The sequence below is a fragment of the Papaver somniferum genome, unplaced genomic scaffold (genome assembly GCF_003573695.1).
Source record: "Papaver somniferum cultivar HN1 unplaced genomic scaffold, ASM357369v1 unplaced-scaffold_158, whole genome shotgun sequence".
Classification (NCBI taxonomy): domain Eukaryota; kingdom Viridiplantae; phylum Streptophyta; class Magnoliopsida; order Ranunculales; family Papaveraceae; genus Papaver; species Papaver somniferum.
The window spans coordinates 2,113,654-2,133,818 of NW_020625264.1; the positions used below are offsets into that span (position 1 = coordinate 2,113,654).

Here is a 20,165-nt window from a genome sequence, read left to right on the forward strand (position 1 = left end):
TTCTATCCCAACCAACCAAAGAACAAGCTAGTCAAGTTTCGTTCAGTATTCTAAAGTGATTGGCAATCGTAACTTCCTATCAAACACCTTGAAGATCGAGGCCATACATGTATTGGTAGATCGTGCGCGTGCAAATTTCTTATCACAATGTGAATTGTGCTAGAATCAGGGTGCCTAAATATCTAGACTAAGACTCCTAATAATTACATATTTGCACAAGAGTCAACATTTCAAGGTAAATGAGCTCCATTTTTATGATTTTTTTCAATTTTTTAATTTTTTTGAATTTTGATTTTTCAATTTTTTTGGAATTTTTCAATTTTTTCAAAAAGAAGAAGGAGTTCGTTTTCAATTATAGCATATTATCGTGGCATCTACTCTATACCCCCAAACCTAAACTAAACATTGTCCTCAATGTTTCAAAATATGGAAAGGATTAAAATGCAACATATGGAAAGGGACATGCTGAGTAGAGTAAAAGGAGAGAGAATACCCGATTTCGGCGAAAGCAGAATTAAAACTCCGTTATTCAAGGCAAAAATATCCAACATATTTCAGCCGAGATCATATTGGATTAGCAAAATATATACAAAAGGAACAAAAGGGTTTTTTAAGAAATTTTATCTACTAGATTATATACAAAAAATTCACCATACACTAACAATCTAAAGAGTTGAGGATCAACCCAAAAGACAAAGTGTAAAGGTTTCAACAGCTTCACACAATAATAATATGATAGAAACGCAAGTGAAACTGTGAAACAAAATGAGCTACCCCCAAACCTGGATTTTACAGAAGATATAATTTTGAAAACAAAATCGCGCAGTTTCGGGGGTTCATCATGTACAAGGTCTAGCTCAAAATGGACTGTGCTAGGGACGGGCAAAGAAATGCATTCCAACTGTGGCTCTTTAAAAGTGTTATATTTTGAAGCAAAATAGTCCAAGAGGACTTTGGAGGCACACAGTTCCAATCCTAGATTGGGAATCTTCAGAAAAGTTGGTTTAAAATTTTTGTTACAAACCAAATCTAGGTTGGGTGGAAGGCCATCAGATTGTGACTCATGTAGGAGAATAGGCATATCATTATCAATCAAATCAAAATCTTCTAACTCATCTACACATGTCACATCATGCTCACAATCATCAATCAAATTGGCAAGATTACAATCAGAATTATCAACATCATCAACAGATTTATTCTCATGTATCGGCACATCAGGGGAAACATCACATGGAATACTAGAAGAAATATCATGCATTAAGGTCGGGGCAGAGAAGCCTAATGTATTTGAACCCAAAGGTCCCATAACATTTTCAGTATAGACATGTTCTTCTAACATAACATCATAATCATCATCATCATCATGATAGGGATTTTGCAATCTAGGATAATTTTCAATCCTAAGGTCGGAGCTATTACAAGAATAAAACTCTAATTCATGGGGATGATTCATATCATGTGGTGTTGTTCATGTTTCCCTAACGGATTCCCATTGATGGGTTTTCTCTGCAATCTCGGCTAAAAAATTCCATGCATCATCCACAGATTTATCAATAAACTCACCATTACACATAGACTCAACCATGGTTCGAGATTTAAAGTCTAGTCCCTCATAGAGGATGACGACAAGTCTCCACTTCTCAATTCCATGGTGCGGACATTCACTCAACAAATCATTAAAACGTTCAAAATAGTGAAAAACAGTTTCCTCATCCAATTGGACAAAACAATTGATACTTTGACGAATAGCGATGGTCCTATGATGTGGAAAGAATTTTTTGAAAAATAGATCTGTGAGTTGGTCCCAAGTGTTGATTGATTGTGGTCTCAAACCGTAAAACCATGTTTTGGCCCTTTCCTTTAAAGAAAATGTAAACAAACGCAATTTCAGAGAGTCTTCGGACATATGATCAGGTTGCATAGTCCGACAAATTTGTTCAAACTCTCTTACATGAGTATAGGGGTTCTCAGAATCGAACCCTCGAAATATAGGAAGTATTTGTATCATGCTTGCATTTATTTTAAAAGGGTTATTGGTTTGAGGTAATACAATACATGATAATGGAATTTTTATTGACGGATACATGTATTCATGGAGAGCATGAGGTTGGCCCATTTTGAAAAGACACAAAGCCCACTATTTGGTTTTAATGGGTTTTCAAAAATTTGGTTTTTTAATGGGATTGGACTTTTTGGAAAAATTTGGTTTTGTTGGGAAAATTTTGGTTTTGATGGGATATATTTGAAAAAGAAAATTTGGTTTAAAAACGGGAGCAAAGTAGAAATTTGGTTTTAGAATTTGGGAGCAAGTAAATTTTTTTTTTTTTTTTTTTTTTGAAATAAGGAGCAATTTTTTTTTTTTTTTTTTTTTAAAAAAAAAAGAAAATAAAATTTGGTTTTTGAAATGGGAGCACGCCCACTGTTGGTCCTCTAATGGAATGGGAGGAAGGCTGCGGCCCACGAAACACTAAGTTTTAACTTTGAAAGTTTAATTTGGCCCAGTTGGTTAAGGCCCGACGTTTGTTTTAAAACTTTGGTTTCGAGGTCCACTCTTTAGTGGAAACAAGCCCACAATCGGTTACAAGCTCAGCTGGGTTTAAACCCAGAGTCCAAAATACAAGTCCAATGAAAGAATTTAAACAAGCCCACAGATTAAACAAATAAGCCCACAAATAAAACAAACAAGCCCACAAATAAATTATTACAAACCCAACAGAAAATAAGAGAAGCCCAAAAATTGGCTTTAATATTACATGCCCACAATTAAAAAATTGGAAGCCCACAATTCGGGTTCTCTTAAATGGGTTACCTTTTAAGCACAGCCCAGCTGCTCTGATATTGTTGCAAAAACCCAGTTGGGCTTTGGTTTTTTTCTTGATGGCGTCCCAGCAGAGGAAAAACAGGTTCAGAACAGCAGGTCCAACAGCAAATGAAGTGAAGCAGATGCAGATGCAAATGCTATGTAGTAAAATGCAAAAATAGCTAATAAAACAACAAGAAAAACACAGCACCAATCCCCGGCAGCGGCGCCAAAAACTTGGTAGGCCCCAAAGATATTATATTTAAGTGCAAAATGGTCCCCGGCAACGGCGCCAAAAACTTGGTGGGCCCGGAGATGTGTATAAAATTAAGCGTAATAAAAACGCGGGCCTACAGTAATACCGCAAGTGCACGGTCGTCGGTTGTAGCTCGTGCAAGTACGGGTCGATCCACAGAGATCGGGAGTGTTTTGTAGTGTTTTAGCTATTTGGGCTCTAAATTACTATTGTTGGGCTTTGATTCTCCTTTGAGTAAATTGGGTCTAATGGGTTTGTTTTTAACAATGAAATGAACTGAGTTTGGGCTCAGTTGGTCTTGAAGTGCACTAGGCTTTGGGCCTTTGATTGAGTTCAGGCTTTTGGGTTAAGCCCACATTTGATTGAATTGGGCTTTGAGCCTTAACCTAAACTGTGGCTGGGCCTTAATGAAATGGGCTTCAGTTTGTACAAACAATGGACAGTGGGCTTAGAACTGAGCTTGGGCTTTTGAGGTTGCTTTGAGCCAAGCTCAGTTGCAGCAGCAGCAGCAGTGGAAGGGAGGCAATGCAGCAATGCAAAGGAAAGCAGCAACAGCAGCAGCAGCAGTACTGCAGGGCAGTGGAAGCAAAGATGGCAGTGAAGCAAAGACAATGCAATAAGAAGCAAAGACAATGAAGAAAATTTAACAAGACAATGACTCAACAAGCAAAACAAGGCAATATAGCAAAGGGAAAGAACACAGCAACTACAAGCAGAAAACAGTGCAAGATGAACCAAGGCCTAAGGCCAAGGGCAAGGATGATAGTGAAACTAACAGAGCAAGTCTAAGGCAAGAATACAGGCATACAAAAAGAATGGGAAGAGAATTAGCTTGCTATGAGCACTAATTTCTCCCAATGCTCAATCAACACATTGCATCCTAAGCATACAAATGGAATGGCAAGATAATCAGCTTGCTATGAGCACTGATTTCTTCCATTACTCAATCAGCTCAATGCTTCAAAGGTAACTAGCCTAGCATTCCATCAAACTAACAGCAGTGAACTAAACATTAACATTACACAAACATCAACAGGAACATAACAAATTAACAGGATATGAAACCAAGCACATTAACAGGAACTTAAACAGGATATGAAAATAAATGAAATTAAAACTAACACACATGAACAGAAATGAATTTGAGCTGAAATTGAAAATTAACAGAACTTGAAAGTCCTGGACACTGGCTAGTCCAGCATAAAGTTTTACAACAACACCCACAAGGCTATTTATACCCACAGACACAATTAGGGTTCTACCAAAAAAAATTCCCAAATTAACAGTAGACTAGGGTTTGATTTTTTTTACCTAATTTGATGTAGCAACATCAAATTAAACTCGACCCATTCTTCTATTTGTCCTCCTCTACCTCTCTATGCCTTCAATTTCTCTCTAGCACACGTTAATCCATCAACCCATAACCTAGGGTTTAGGTTAGGTAATAAGTTGATGGGATAAAGGGCTAGAAGGATGGGGGAAGCTATCAATCACGTGTAGGATGATAGGGTGGCAGTGTGTGAGCTCGAGGTGGTTGTGGCAGGGTGATGGTGGTTGTGGCAGGGTGATGGTGGTTGTAGAGGGTGAGGGAGAAAGAAGTCGATGGAAAGAAGGAGGGGAGTGTTTGGCGATGGGTATAGGGTTAGGTTGCTCGGGTGTTGGGCGGTTGTAGCAAATTGGATGAACAGCGAGGATGAGCCGTGGGATGTGGAGCTGGTAGGTAGATCGTATGGTGATGCGGAGGAAAGCGAGGAGCGACCGTCGGATGAAGGGATACAACGAAACGAACGGTGCTAGATTAGGTTAGGTGCTGTAGTGTAAGGCGGAGATATCAAACTTTGATGAACGGCAAGGGAGCAACCGTTGGATTCAACTACCATCTAATCTGAAGGCTTGGAATTTCAGCGCTGTGGTGCTTGTCAGAGACTTCAGATTTTGATGCTTTATGAAGGAGCGACCATCGGATGCTTCTGAGAACTGATCTGATGGCTGAGAACGGAGGCGTTTTTGTGTGTAGAAAATGAGGTTGTGCGCACCATTCTTCGCGGCTTCCTTGCGTGATTTCTCCCGGCTTTTCACTACTTTTCTGCTCTTTTTGCTCCGCAAGTCATCCAGACTTTATTTATTACCTAAAAATGCAAAATTAATTAATAAAATATTTATTCTTGAAAACAATGAAAATACAGAATATGGGATAAAATGTAGAATTAATGCATAAAAGATGAGTTAAATGCCAACAAAAAGGGATAAATATATACAATATTTGGCACTCATCACTATCCCGCACAAAATGATAGTCGATCTCTATGTGCTTAGCTCGTGCATGAAAGACAGGATTTGCAGTGAGATACGTCGCACCAAGATTATCACACCACAATGTTGGAGATGATGCAAAAATACCTAGTTCCTTAAGTAATGACTGAATCCAAATAATTTCAGAGGTTGCAATTACAACACCCCTATACTCAGCCTCCGTGCTCGACCTAGAGACAGTCTTCTGCTTTTTGGCACTCCATGAGATTAAATTCCCACCAAAGTATACACAATACCCACTTGTATACCTTTTGTCATCTAAACTGCCTGCCCAGTCCGCATCAGAATAAGCATGTAAAGAGAAGTCCTTGGATGATCTCAGATGTAAACCAAAGTAAATAGCAGTTTCAGATAACGGATGATCCTTTTCACTAGCTCCCAATGCTCCACAAACGGCTCATGCATATATTGACACACTTTATTAACTGCCACTGAAATGTCAGGCCGTGTCAGATGCAAACATTAAAGTGCACCAACAACACTGCGATACAAAGTTGGATCTGCAAACTTTTCTGAGCCAACTTTATGAATCTTGACATTTGAGGCTAAAGGTGTCGTCACTGGTTTAACACCATCCACCCTTGTTCGACGCAGAAGATCAGTTACATACTTGCGCTGAGTTAAAACAATTTCTGATCCTTGCCTGAGAACCTCAACACCCTAAAAGAACGACAAATCACCCATGTCTTTTATAGCAAAGGCTTTTCCGAGATCCGTAATGAGATTGGTAATCATTCGTGGATTCGAACCTGTGACTATTATATCATCAACATATACCAACACATAAATTGTATAAGAGTCAGAGAGCAGTATAAATAAAGAACTGTCAGAAATTGATGCTTTAAACCCAAGATGCAACAAGTGATTGGAGAGCTTCGAAAACCAAGCACGAGGAGCCTGCTTAAGACCGTAAAGCGACTTGTGCAACTTACAAACATGATTAGGAAAATTTGGATCCACATATTCAGGCGGTTGCGTCATGTAGACATCTTCTTCCAAATTGCCATGTAAAAAGGCATTCTCAACATCCAATTGTTTCAGCTGCCATTGATTCATCACAGCAAGTGATAATACAAGCCGAATAGTACATGGCTTTACAACAGGACTGAAAGTCTCTCCGTAATCAACACCAGCCTGTTGATTGAAGCCTTTTGCAACCAAACGTGCTTTGCGTCTTTCAATACTCTCATCAGGGTTTTGCTTAACAAGGAATACCCGTTTTGAACCAACTACATTCATGCCAGGCTCATACTTACCCAACGAGTACGTACCATTTTGAATGAGAGCATTGATTTGATCATCCATAGGTCTCCTCCAATGTGGATCTTTGTTCGCAATAGAAAAGCAAGTTGGCTCCATGAAATCTGACTCAGGAAGAGGATGTTTCGTAGCTGTCAAACACATTTTTTGAATGGGTTTTGAGATACCTTCCTTAGCCCTTGTAACCATGGGATGAGTGACTGCAACTTGCTGCATAGGATGTTCAACTTCGTGCTGAACATTTTGTAGTATATGCTGATTTAATTCCAAAGAACTGCTTGAGTTTGCCTGAGAAACATTGAGTGGATCCATATTCTGCGCTGTAGAAACTGGAGATTGTTGAGCAGATGAAGATGCACTTTCAGTAGACAACACTGTTGGTAGGCTAGTAGGTGAATCACTGTGAACAAGTGAGTGATGAGTACCAGAATCTTGAGCTGCTAAGAGATTTGGTTTCTTAAATGGATGAGAAAACAGTACACTAATACAAGAGGGCTTTATACCTGAACAAGATGACGGCAGCTGCTGTGGTATAGGCATGAAAGGGAATGATGTCTCTTCAAAACGAACATGACGACTAATATAGATTCTATTTGTTTCACGATGCAGACACATGTAACCTTTGTGTGCACTGTTATATCCTATAAAAACACATGGAAGTGAACGTGGCTCAAGTTTATGTTTATTGTATTGGCGAAGGCAGGGATATGCTAAGCATCCAAAAACTCTTAGAAAGCTGTAATCTGGTTGCTTTTTAAATAAGAGTTCAAGAGGAGTAATATTCTCAGATTTGGATTTTGGGAGTCTGTTAATGAGATAGCAAGATGTAGAGAATGCATCAGCCCAAAAAGACTGAGGCATGTGTGCATGAAACAATAGAGCTAAACCCGACTCAGTCACATGACGTATGCGACGTTCTGCAATTCCATTCTGAGGCGAAGTATAGAGGCAAGAAAACCTATGTTGGATTCCAGACTCATTCAGGTAAGATGTGAATCTTTTGTATTCTAGAGCATTATCAGATTGAAAAACCTTAATGCTATGATCTGTAAGATTTTCAATTTGCTTTCGAAAGAGAATGAATGTTTTCAATGCATCAGAACGTTGTACAAGAGGATATATCCATGTGAAATGAGAATAAACATCCATAAAAAGAACATAATAACGATAACCAAGTCTAGACAGCTTGGGTGAAACCCAAATATCAGAGACTATCAAGCCTAAAGGCTTGTCATAAACAGTTTTGCTAAGAGAGAAAGGCAGCTTCCTGCTTTTACTAACATGACAGGAGTGACAGAAATCAAAATTATTACTTAAGACAGGAATTGAAGATTGATGACAAATTTTGGAGACCGTACGCAACATTGGGTGACCCAGACGTTGGTGCCACAGTGGTAGAGTAGAGCAGACATGAGCTTGCGGCTTTATTGAGGGTGCTAACATGTCTATGCCCGAGAAGATGTAGAGACCATTCTTATTCAACCCTCGCAACAGTGTTTCCCCCGTTTGCTTGTCCTTCACAACAAAGTAAGAAGTGTGAAATTCAAAAAATACATCATTGTCTTTGCAAAATTGTGTAACTGACAGCAAGTTTGTTTTTATTTGTGGAACATGAAAAATGTTGTTTAAAACAAAAGATCTTGACTTATAGAGGAATGATCCATTACCAACATTGGAAATGTTGAGTGCATTACCATTACCAACGTGTACTTTCTCAGTACCATCATATTCATGAGGTATAGTGAGATTCCTCAAATCTGCAGTAAGATGATGAGTAGCTCCTGTGTCCGTTACCCAACCATTATCATTCTGGCCACCTGGTAAAGCAACATATGCTGCAGGTTGACGTTGATTGTCACTACTTTTCTCATATCGAAACCAGCAACGATTTGCCGTGTGATTTCTCTTCTTACAAATCTGACAGACCTGATTACCTCTTGGTTGCTGCTGAGTGTTGTTGTAGTTTCTTGGATTGTTGTTGTTGTTCCTCCTGTTGTTCTGGTTATTATTGTATGGAAATTGATTCCCATGATTGTTAAAACGCCTCTGATCAGGCCTGCTGCTTGCAACAGCAACATTAGCCAAAGGTTGCTGCAAAGACTGTAACTGTTGCTCTAACCGCATATCAAAAGTTAGTAAATGAGTATAGAAGCTATCTATACTCAGATTTTCATCAGTGCTCAAGGATGTTACAATTGGGTCATAAGATTGATTTAGACCATTACTAATGGCCTGTTTCTTCTCATCATCTGAAACCGTGCATCCAGATGCAGTAAGCTGCTCAAATAAATTCTTAGCTTCTTGCAGAAATTGTTTAAGAGATTTTATTACCTTTCTGTAGTGAATGAAGTTGCCTTTTTGGATTCACCTGATGTGCAAGGGTTTTTGGTGTAAAATGGCTCTCTAGCTTATCCCAAACTTGCTTAGCCGTATCCAGTCCACCAACTTCATTTAGCACTTCAGGTGTAAGAGTGGAGTTTAGCCAGCCAACCAGCAGTGAATCACAAGCCTCATGTTCTGTAAAGTCTGGGTTGATGTCATCACTGTCAGGAAGAGTTCTTGCAGGCTTTAACTTGGTGCCATCAATAAAACCAGTGAGACCATATCTTTTGAAAATAGGCTTGAACTATGTCTTCCAGAGAAGATGATTGGTTTCTGTGTGTTTGAGGGTTATCAGGTGATGTATCTGGATTTGTCTAAGACTGGATGTTGAAGCCATTCTGATGTTTTAGGGTTTTTTTTTTTTGTGTTGTATTTGGTTTTGGTTCTTGCAGAAGCGTTGGATCGACAAGCTGATACCAACTTAGAACACTATTCTTGGTGAATATCTTCCACAGAAATCTTGTGGAGATTAAACTCTTATTTATACTCTGAAAAACAGTTACAGAGTTATTGATAAAGCCAAATATTGTTACAGATATTGAGAACGAGTTTATAGCTAACCAAAAGAGAACGATTAACTAGCCTATAGTCTAGTGCAGACTGACTGACTAACTGAACAGAGAGTCTTGAGGAAGACTCTATGATGTACGCTTAACACCTCCCCTCAAGTTGTACTTGAGTGGACGAATGTGCAACTTGTCTCGTATGTACTGAAACCTAGGAGAAGAGAGCCCCTTAGTAAATATATCAGCCAGTTGGTCTTTAGAACATATGAACCGCACCTGTAACTGCTTGTCAGCGACCCTATCCCGCACAAAATGATAGTCGATCTCTATGTGCTTAGTTCGTGCATGAAAGACAGGATTTGCAGTGAGATACGTCGCACCAAGATTATCACACCACAATGTTGGAGATGATGCAAAAATACCTAGTTCCTTAAGTAATGACTGAATCCAAATAATTTCAGAGGTTGCAATTACAACACCCCTATACTCAGCCTCCGTGCTCGACCTAGAGACAGTCTTCTGCTTTTTACAGATATTGAGAACGAGTTTATAGCTAACCAAAAGAGAACGATTAACTAGCCTATAGTCTAGTGCAGGCTGACTGACTAACTGAACAGAGAGTCTTGAGGAAGACTCTATGATGTACGCTTAACAGACACTATGACAGCCTTGCTCATATATATATATGAAGGTTAACGTTAGTGTTGGTTGAATGTCATTTATGAGTAATGTTTCTGTTGGTCCGTATGTTGTTCCCCTATCTGGCTAGCATTTGGAATATTCATGAATCACAAGCATAGGTGATGCATCCAAGTTAAAATAAAGAACACGAACAACATCTTTTGATATTCAGCGAATTGGCGCAGAAGTTCTTTTACTCAGGCTTGGGTTTCCATCCGAATGGATTTCACTTATGATCAGCGAAACAACACCGTGGATGTAGCTCACATGGCAAAGTGCTCGCTTTGCATGCGAGAGCTACGGGGTTCGTTACCTCGCATCTCCACTATCTCTCTCTTGGAGTGTTTTGCATTTTTTGGGTTTCAATTTCATTTACCTCTCTATATTTTTTCCGTATTTTTTTTGGATTTCTTCTATATTTCCTTGTTCTTTAAGTGTTGATGCTGTTTTCTGTTTAAATCATTCAGGACGATAAATTAAAACATGTTAATCCGAAACATGTAAATCCACTAAACAAACTTTGTATAGATAACATAAAAAGTAACCGTTTTGCACCATTTCCATGTAGAGTTTGGAGGATCGGTATAAAATGAATAAATTTTTTTAATCTTTGACTAAGAACTTGTTTGTTTGTAGATGATTCGGCGTCTGAATCTGAGTCAACCTCTGACTCGGACCGAGTCAGCAGTCAGACCGTTTGTTTTTCATTTTGAGTCAGATCTGACTCGATCTCTGACTCAGACATAACCACTGACTCGGACTCATTTGAGTCAGGTAACAAAATACCCCTGACTCATGGGACCAAACCACTGATTCACTTATTTCCGAGTCAAATGAGTCAAATCTGACTCAAAACAAACATATCGACTCAGATCCAAATGAATCAGGTGATTTCACTCAGATCCAGATGATTCAAATCCAGACGACTCAGATGAGTCAGGAGTAAACAAACATGATGTAAGCTGCTTTAATTTCCACAACAGTGTTTATCAGTGCTAGTGCAAGGTGTTCCTGTATTTTGATATGGGGTAGTTGATGTTCACTACCATCATATCATCTTCATCTAAAAATTTTTCAGGTTTAAACTCCATTGATATTATGATATTTTTTCTCCGAATTTGAATTCACCATTACGTAGTAGTTGATGAATATGATACGGTTTTTTTACTATCAATGGTGTTTACATTCATCATATCAATGTAATTAATGAACTAATTACAAGTGAAAACAATCAATGATTTATTTTGTGTTATAGACTGGACCTTTTTCTTAGAGAAAATCATATGGCAAAGTAATGGTTATATCTGTCTTAAACAACCAAGCTATATACATTTTTACAAGTTTGATTCTTAAGGTAGTAATGTGACACGTGACACCCACTTGCAAATCTTGTTCGCAAGGTAACAATCTAATATATATTTTTTTTGATGGAAGATTACATTTCAAATCATTCAAACTAAAATATTGATTGTAATATCACTTACAGAATTATCAAAAACACCAAATATTGGTTGGGCACAAGTAAAGGTACCCCTGCCCCTGGTAGAGAGGCAGAAGCCTATTCTTGTTTTGTTGGAGACACATGAGCCCACAATGGATTCTTCATGACCATAGTAATAAATTCTTGTTTCTCTGAAAAATCTATATCATCTCCATCCTTAGGCGTCCACTTGAATTCCTTGATGAGATTAGCAACAAAATACTCAAGAACCAGCATCGCCAAACCAGAAGCAGGACACATTCTTCTACCAGCTCCAAATGGCATCATCTTAATCTCTTTATTACCAGTTAAATCTGACATTTCTTCATTCACACTACCATCATTCAAAAATCTCTCAGGTTTAAAAACCATTGAATCTTCCCCCCATACTTTTGGATCCCGCCCAATTTGTGCTACCATGACAGTCACTATAGCTTCTTTTGGGATAATATATCCACCTAACCCTACATCTTGAGTAACTGCATGATTTAGAACAAAATGGCCAGGTGGATGTTTTCTTAGTCCCTCCAGAACCACGGCTTTCAAATATGGCAGAATCTTCAAATCTTCTTCTGGTATCTCATCATCATCATCATCAGATATTTTTCTGATTTCATCATATAATTTGGATTGAATATCTTGGTATTTCACTAAATTTGCCATAATCCATTCCAAAGCTGTTGTTGTAGTATCAGTACCTGCATCAAAAAACTCCCTGCACAAACTTACTATTTCGTTTTCAGTCAGTTTTCTGCTTCCACCTTCTTCATCAGGTATTTCAAGATTTAATAATGAATCAACATAACAAAACCCTAAGGAAGATTTCTGATCATCATCTTGATTTTCACTACTAGTTTTCTTCATTTGTTCTTTTCTTGATCTGATTAATGGAATTAGTACATTTTTATGATCCATTCTCAACTTATCAAATTCTTGCCATATCTTCTTGAAAAATATATTACTAAAGAATTTGGGGAAGAAATTTAGAACCTCAAACCTACTTAATCCTAGTAAGAGATTTGTCTGCACAGATTCAACTTGTCTAATTGTTTCCACATCAATTTCTTCACCAAAACACATAAAAGCAAGTAAACAAAACATACCAAATTGAAGATGATCAACAACAAGAACAGGGTTCTTCCCTGAGTTAGATTCTTTTTTAATATTCTCCTTGATTATGTTTAAAACCCGTTTTCTAGCCGATGAAAATGATTTGATCTTTGATGGATGAAGAATCTGAATGGTAAGATTTTTCCGAAGTAACCTCCATAAAGGACCGTAAGAAGCTTCGCTAATAACATGTTGATTACTTGAAACAATTTTGGATGTCACCGGTGCCGGTGGACGATCAGCAAAAATTGCTCCATTTTGAACTAAGGCTTGATGAGCTAAACTTGAGTTGGCAATGAAAATTATTTTCTGATAACCAATTGATAAAGATATGATTGGTCCATATTTTGCTATGACATTTCTGAGAGTTGGTTCAAAAGCTTCTAGTGGTTTTCTAAGCCATTGGAGACTTGTTATGATAGGGATTGAAACAGGACCAGGTGGTAATCTTTTAGGAGTTTGATGAAGAAGTAGATTGATTAAAGTTATTGTACATACGGAGAGTACTGTGATTATGATTATCAATAACCAATCCATTGATGCATGCAAGTTGTGATTATCAAAAATATTGGTGCAACTCGGGTGTGTATTTTTAATACATATAGTCCAGCTACAAATAGTCACAACTACTAGTCCAGCAATGCTTTCACTTTAATAGATGGCATGATTGTGAGGGGTATAGAAGGGATCATGATGATGAACATTGATTTACAGATGAGAAATATCAGTTGACTGGCTGCTGATTTTAGGGTTAGGCTTTGAATCGGTTATGGATATAGTTACAAGAAACCAGACCTTGTTGCTATATATCCTTAGATAGCATTCGACGAATCACCAACTTACCGTGAAGTTTGTATCAAACCAAAAAGCTTACTGTGAAGTGTCAAGCCTCAAGGGTGAAATATGGATAATTATACCCAGGATCCTAGCATCCTGGGTTTGTAGTGACAGGCTCATGCGCATCAAAATAAATAATTAATCAACCAAAGGCTCATGAAATATTGATAGACAATATATGACAAAAATCCAAGAGGTCCAAACCAAACTTCCAATGAATAGAAAAGGACTAAGAATCCATCAAATGAACTCACACACATGGGCCAAGACCTATTTTCCCAACAAACAATCAACTGCGATGGATACCACCACCAACACCAAAGTCATATATCCTACACGAAAGTCCGACCAACGATGCTTGTATTTTTTTTATATTTGATAGAACAAAAAAAAAATCTCAAGAAAACACCTTCATCAGCACAATGATTTTTCCTCTCAGTGATCGAAGAGCTGGTTTGCCTTGTTTCTCTGAGAGGTGAAATCAGTGTGCAAATCAAGATGCTTCTGTTAAGTTTCCCTGTGTTCCATATGAAAATAGTTTCACTGAGATAACGAGGCGGAGAATGACAGTGTCACCATTGATTGATTTTAGAGGCTGAGAAAATGCTATTTATAGCCATCCCTACTAGGGTTTTCTAGGTTTAGAAAATTTATTCCCGAATTATGTTTTTAGCTTTGAAAAATATGGTGGCCGGCGGATAGAGTTTGACTACTTAGCACTCATTGCGGCCGAGTTGAGTACTGAGTCGGGGAGTTAGTAAGTCGTGTGAGATGGATTATCCGATTCTTATGGGAAGAATCAAGAATACGAGTATACGACTTGAGTCGCCATTTGGCTGTTGGAATGGCATAGAGATTAGAGTAGAGAGTGAAAAACATGATGAAGAGATACAATATTCACTCAATCGTATTTAGACATGTATTTATACACAGACTTTACAGAGATATCACTGATCTATGACATGTATTTATACATAGACTTTACAATATAACTAACCCATAACTGATCTGATCACAGATTTGATTGATTAGGCTTAAGTGTTTACATAGTTTTTCTCCTCCTGTAACTGTGGTAGAATATTACTAGGAGGTTCCAGTAACCATACACTCCATTGTCTCTCAGTTCTAGGTAATTTTGATAGAATATCAGCTACTTTATTTTCCTCTTTAGACACATAGTTAAATTACCAAGAGGTGAAAGTTTTGAATGGATCCAGGAATTTTAGGCAATTCTAAGATTTTCAACCTTAATCTTCACTATGGGAGAGAACATGAGAACCATCGGATAGTCTGACGGTTCTCAACTTAGACTTGAATTGAAAACCTGATCTTACATGCTAACTCACTCACTCACTGTAATCTAGTATGCCGGATGCTAAATTGAGCATTGTCATATTTAAACACGTCCATTCTCGAGGAGTGTTCTTTCGGACTTATTTATTGAAATGGTCTAGTACACCAACTAGCTAGTCTTGACAACTCGCCTCATATTAGGCTAAGTTTTTGAGAACTACCTTGACATGCGATAAAGCTTGTTTTATTTCCGAGGTATCCTAGCATGACGCTTGTTCTAGAAAAATATAGTTTGAGACAGTGTTCAACCTTTAAGTATAGCAGATAACACACCCTGTTACGTCCATAGTACGCGCGAGAGGTAAGTGGATTGATTCCCACTTGGTGGGATGGATTCCCTTTTTGTATATTTTTCGTGTGAGAAGGGAATCTTGTTGTTAGGACGGCGGCTGGATCAGTAATGGTAGGGTTGGTCTAGCCGGTTGGGTCTGCTCAGGGGATCGGGTCTAGCTGTACCGAACTTTAAAAAAGAAAAGGTCTATAAATGAATAATTTTGCACTACATGGTATGCATATATCCTTTTAGAAATCAATCTCAAAAAACAAAAATAGTTTGCTTCACACAAAGTTTACTCATTTGCCTCAAAAAATCATTCTGAAATTCCAAATTAATTTTTGAATTTTTTATTTTGAGAATGCGAAAAGTAACTTATAAAATATTATCGAAACGGGTTACAAACCCAAGTCCAAAATTAACTTTTCATTTTTACGGACATACACACATCTAACACCCCTAGCGTGTGAAAATGTGGGTCCCGCTTGAGTGTCATTAATCAAACACAAAAACCCTAAAAGGGACTTTAATCATTTTTGAAACCAAATAAAAACGGCAGAAAATGGTAACGTTATTATGATCCAAAATTAAGGAGAGAATAAATCCACCCCTGCTAATCAGGCTCAAGAAATTGCCCAAGTCACACTATTATTTGACTCAAACTAGAGTTTAACGAATTTTGGTTGCGGCTTACCTACATATTAGGAAACAAATTAGCCAAGTTTACTAATTCCAGCCATTTTTGTTGCGGAAAATATCCGAACAAAGAAAAAAACTAAGAATTTTTTTTCCATATATATATGGGTAGAAATCCTCTCTACTGCTCAGTCAAGTAAACTTACTTCTATCTACTAATCCTCAGATTCAACTTAGATATCTAATCCTAAACTTTAAACTTGTTTACAAGATTAAACAAGGGATTAGATTTAGATTAGATTAGTTTAGATTAATATTGAGAGAGTTTTGTATAGAAAACAGAAGGGTTTTCGAAAAAATGGGAGGTTCTGAGAATGATTTTTACTCAAAGCCTTTTGTGGTTCTGTGTTGGTTGATTGCTGCTATTGGTGGTCTTATGTTCGGTTATGACATTGGTATTTCAGGTATATAATCAATCACTCCTAATCCTCTCTTTTTCTGTTTTTTTATGACTAGGGTTATTGTAAATTCGAGTGCACAATGAGCATCGTTTTTAAACTGTCAGATTCGCCATTATAGAGATGTTCTTTCACAACTTTTGTGTTTTTTGGGTTTGTTATTGCATATAGGAGGATTCATATCGAGTCAGATCTCAAACTGTTGGACAATTGCGTGTTTTATATTGTTTAGGGTTATGGGTCCGTATTTTTGATCACGAATGCATGGTTTATGTATATTGTTGTAGGTGGAGTGACATCGATGGATGACTTCTTGATTATGTTCTTTCCTGGTGTATACGCTAAGAAAAAACATGCAAAAGAAAACAACTACTGCAAATACGCTGATCCGTATGTTCAGTTGTTCACTTCCTCGTTGTACCTTGCTGCACTCTGTGCCAGCTTTATTGGGTCTAAAGTTTGCAGTAAATATGGCCGCAAGATGACTATGTTAGTCGCTTCCATATTCTACTTGTTAGGAGTTACCTTGAATGCTGCAGCAAATGGTCTTGTCATGCTCATTCTTGGAAGGATTTTGCTTGGTGTTGGTGTTGGATTTGGTAATGAGGTAAAGCTAATTCACTTCCTCTCTAGCTATTGTGCTGCTAATTTGCTTCGTTTTCGCAGAGACTGATTATATAATAAAAATGATTCTTGTAACGTGCAGGCCGTTCCGCTGTTCTTATCTGAAATTGCGCCCATCAAGATCCGAGGAGCAGTGAACATTCTTTTCCAGCTGTTCGTTACTACTGGAATACTTATTGCCAACGTTATAAACTATGTTGCAGCTGAGAAGCATCCATGGGGCTGGAGACTAGCTTTGGGTTTAGCCGGAGTTCCTGCTTTCATGCTCCTGGTTGGTTCATTTGTTATCCCTGAAACACCTACAAGTTTGATCGAACGTGGTCATATAGAAAAAGGAAAATTAACTCTTCAGAAGATACGACGAGCACAAAACGTTGAGGAGGAGTATCAGTCGATATTAACTGCTAGTCGATTATCTCAAGAAACCCAGAGTTCATTCTCAAAACTTATGCGACCATCGAGTAGACCTCCTCTTGTCATTGGTATAATGATGCAAGTGTTCCAGCAATTTACAGGAATCAATGCCATCATGTTCTATGCCCCAGTCTTGTTTCAAACTGTCGGTTTTGGGGCCAACGCGGCGTTGATATCATCCGTGATCATAGGATTTGTAAATGTCTTTAGCACCTTAGTTTCAATCAAAACTGTTGACAAATTTGGAAGAAGAGCCTTGCTTCTTGAAGCTTGTTGCCAGATGTTCCTTACACAGGTACGTAAACCTTAAAGCCAGAACCTCCTGAAGAAAAAAGCAGAATAAAACTGATTTAGTTTGACATTTTACGTAATGTGCAGGTTGTTGTAGGGATAATCCTCGCAGTGCGTCTGAAGATAACTGGATCACTAGGTCATGGAGAAGCAATTGGCGTGGTTATTCTGGTTTGTTTATATGTCATGAGCTTTGCATGGTCATGGGGCCCATTAGGTTGGTTGATTCCAAGTGAAACATTTCCCCTGGAGATAAGAACTACTGGTTTCGCATTTGCTGTTAGCGCAAACATGCTCTGCACTTTCATCATAGCTCAAGCATTCTTGTCAATGCTGTGTCATATGCACGCCTTTGTGTTTTTCTTTTTTGCTGCCTGGATTGTTGCCATGGGACTATTTGTGGTATTTTTGCTACCAGAGACTAAAGGTGTTCCGATTGAAGAGATGGTTGAGAGAGTTTGGAAGCAACATTGGTTCTGGAAGAATTATATGGACCGCGACGTTGATGCAAATGGACAGAAAGTGAGGAAGGAAGGCGGGTTTTATCCGTGATTCGCAGTGCATATTTCTGTTTCTTGCAGCATCCATTGTTCATCATGGATTTCTTTAGCTTCCTAAGATTTTCGCATTCTTTTTCCATTTTCAGTAGCTAGTTCTTTGTTTAGGACTTGAAAGACTAGATTGAAATCTGTTTCGTTTTGGATAAAAGTAATTGAGATTTTCCTTGCAATTTATATCTGTGTTCTTTAAGATTTTTCGTTCGATTAATGGCTTTTGCTGCATCAGCTACTGGTTGGGGCTGAAAATTTCAAGAAACCTTGAACAAAATTCCAAGTCATGAAACAAACTATGGTATATAAGTAGCTAGGTGCAATAAACTTTTACAGTACAATTACACACAAGGAGACACATGGTAAAACAACCCAAACTCCCAAAAAAAAGAAAATTAAGCAACACTCAATCAATGTACATTGTTAGCTAAGCTAAATATGTATGCAAGAGCTTTTCAATCACTAGGAACAAAAAATACATGTAAAGAAGCAGCAAATATGCAAAATCCTCGCAGAACTCGCCGCAGACTACATATGTATTGAAAATTTTCTTTTTTTCTTTTCTTTTCTTCTTTTTTTTTGCTTGCTCACAATTCTTTTGTTTCTACTTGATATATGATACGGTCTGGCTAGTAAGAATTGTAAGATTCCTTCAGTCTGGACTTTGATTCACTTCCTTTGATTCGAAATGATGAGAGCGAGAAAAATGACCGTGGAGCTATACAAACAAAACAAATCAAAAGGAAAAATGAAGTTGTTAAGCAACAATATACACAGTTGTCTAGTTGCAGGAGCTGGTAGTGCGTGATACCGGAAAAACAATTAGAATGTACTTTAAAATTTCCTGATATTGAAATATAAGAGTGGCAAAATAGCAGGACAAGCAGGAACAAACAAGTGCAACTTGTTTGAAATAAAAAAGAATAATCTGCACAGGAACCGAATCCTGTGCAGATTATTCTTATATTTCAAGCAAGTGCAACTTTATGAATGCCCCTAAACATAAAAACCTTGAAAATGCTAGAGAAGGAAAAGACACTCATGGAGTAATTTTCTTCAATGCAGCTGACAACCAATTTGGCTATGGGAAAAGTCAGTGCACACGAAACCTGCAGCACCGAACAATTGAAATAAAAAACTAAGGGAAGGAAACCAAACCTAGATTTTTTGCTTTGTCTTTTTTTTTTTACATATGCTACAGGTAAAGAACCGGTCTCGTCCCGTACCGAGTTAAACGGGTACAGGTCCCGTCCTGTCCCGTACTTCACAGGTACAAATACCGACCATGGGGAGGTACAGGTACTGAGCCAGGCAAAAATCCGTACCCTCCCGTCCCATGTGCAGCCCTAGGTACCTTGTTCACTATACACCTCGCTATTGCTGAATGAATCGTATAAGTACGACTTTCAGGATACCCAAGACTTGACTTTTGCAGTTGTTCGGAGCATTATATTTATATTTATTAGTCGGGGGGTGTTGCTGCACCTGAAGATGTTATTATTCTATACTAGCAGGTAATCAATATGTCTAGGAGCCGTCCAATCATTCTCGATTTTATGCAGAAGTGAATATTGAAACTGTTCGATATTGATGAAACATGAGAAATATTGAAAGCTCGTCTGAGAGGCTTTTATAATTGCACTTTAAGTAAGCTTTGAGAGGCTATACACTCAATCAGATATTATCATGACATGAGCCTTCGCGTCTAAATTTTAAATATGAATTTCACATACCCGTCTGAAGCTAGGTCAGAAATATACAAAATCATGATTTTTACAATTTTATCCTTTGTCAAAAATCGACCATCAACATTAAGTCCCTTTCCTAGCGAGGGACGGTCATGTTCTAAAATAAGTACTGGATGGCGATTTTTCTGTTTTTCTAATCATAAACGAAATAAGTAATTGAACTTAGCCGTAAGAGATACTATCAAAAT

General features: G+C 37.9%; 2 protein-coding genes across 2 annotated transcripts; one reads left to right on the forward strand and one right to left on the reverse strand.

Annotated features, from left to right (window-relative positions):
* Positions 1 to 11,590: 11,590 nt before the first annotated feature.
* LOC113337263 (cytochrome P450 89A2-like) lies at positions 11,591 to 13,342 on the reverse strand. The gene has a single exon (XM_026582970.1). It carries the CDS (start codon positions 13,326 to 13,328, stop codon positions 11,760 to 11,762), a length of 1,569 nt encoding a protein of 522 aa, XP_026438755.1. The 5' UTR covers positions 13,329 to 13,342; the 3' UTR covers positions 11,591 to 11,759.
* Positions 13,343 to 16,116: 2,774 nt separating this feature from the next.
* On the forward strand, positions 16,117 to 18,396 carry LOC113337287 (sugar transport protein 8-like). The gene is made up of 4 exons (XM_026583000.1): positions 16,117 to 16,355; positions 16,637 to 16,956; positions 17,056 to 17,682; positions 17,766 to 18,396. Exons 1-4 carry the CDS (start codon positions 16,250 to 16,252, stop codon positions 18,228 to 18,230), a joined length of 1,518 nt encoding a protein of 505 aa, XP_026438785.1. The 5' UTR covers positions 16,117 to 16,249; the 3' UTR covers positions 18,231 to 18,396.
* The last annotated feature ends 1,769 nt before the right edge of the window (positions 18,397 to 20,165 follow it).

Bases quoted from the DNA above. Each gene is read 5' to 3' on its own strand.
- LOC113337263 (XM_026582970.1), bottom strand. From the start codon at position 13,328: ATGGATTGGTTATTGATAATCATAATCACAGTACTCTCCGTATGTACA.
- LOC113337287 (XM_026583000.1), top strand. From the start codon at position 16,250: ATGGGAGGTTCTGAGAATGATTTTTACTCAAAGCCTTTTGTGGTTCTG. The intron at 16,356-16,636 runs GTATATAATCAA...ATATTGTTGTAG, and splicing joins TTATGACATTGGTATTTCAG to GTGGAGTGACATCGATGGAT. The intron at 16,957-17,055 runs GTAAAGCTAATT...TGTAACGTGCAG, and splicing joins GTGTTGGATTTGGTAATGAG to GCCGTTCCGCTGTTCTTATC.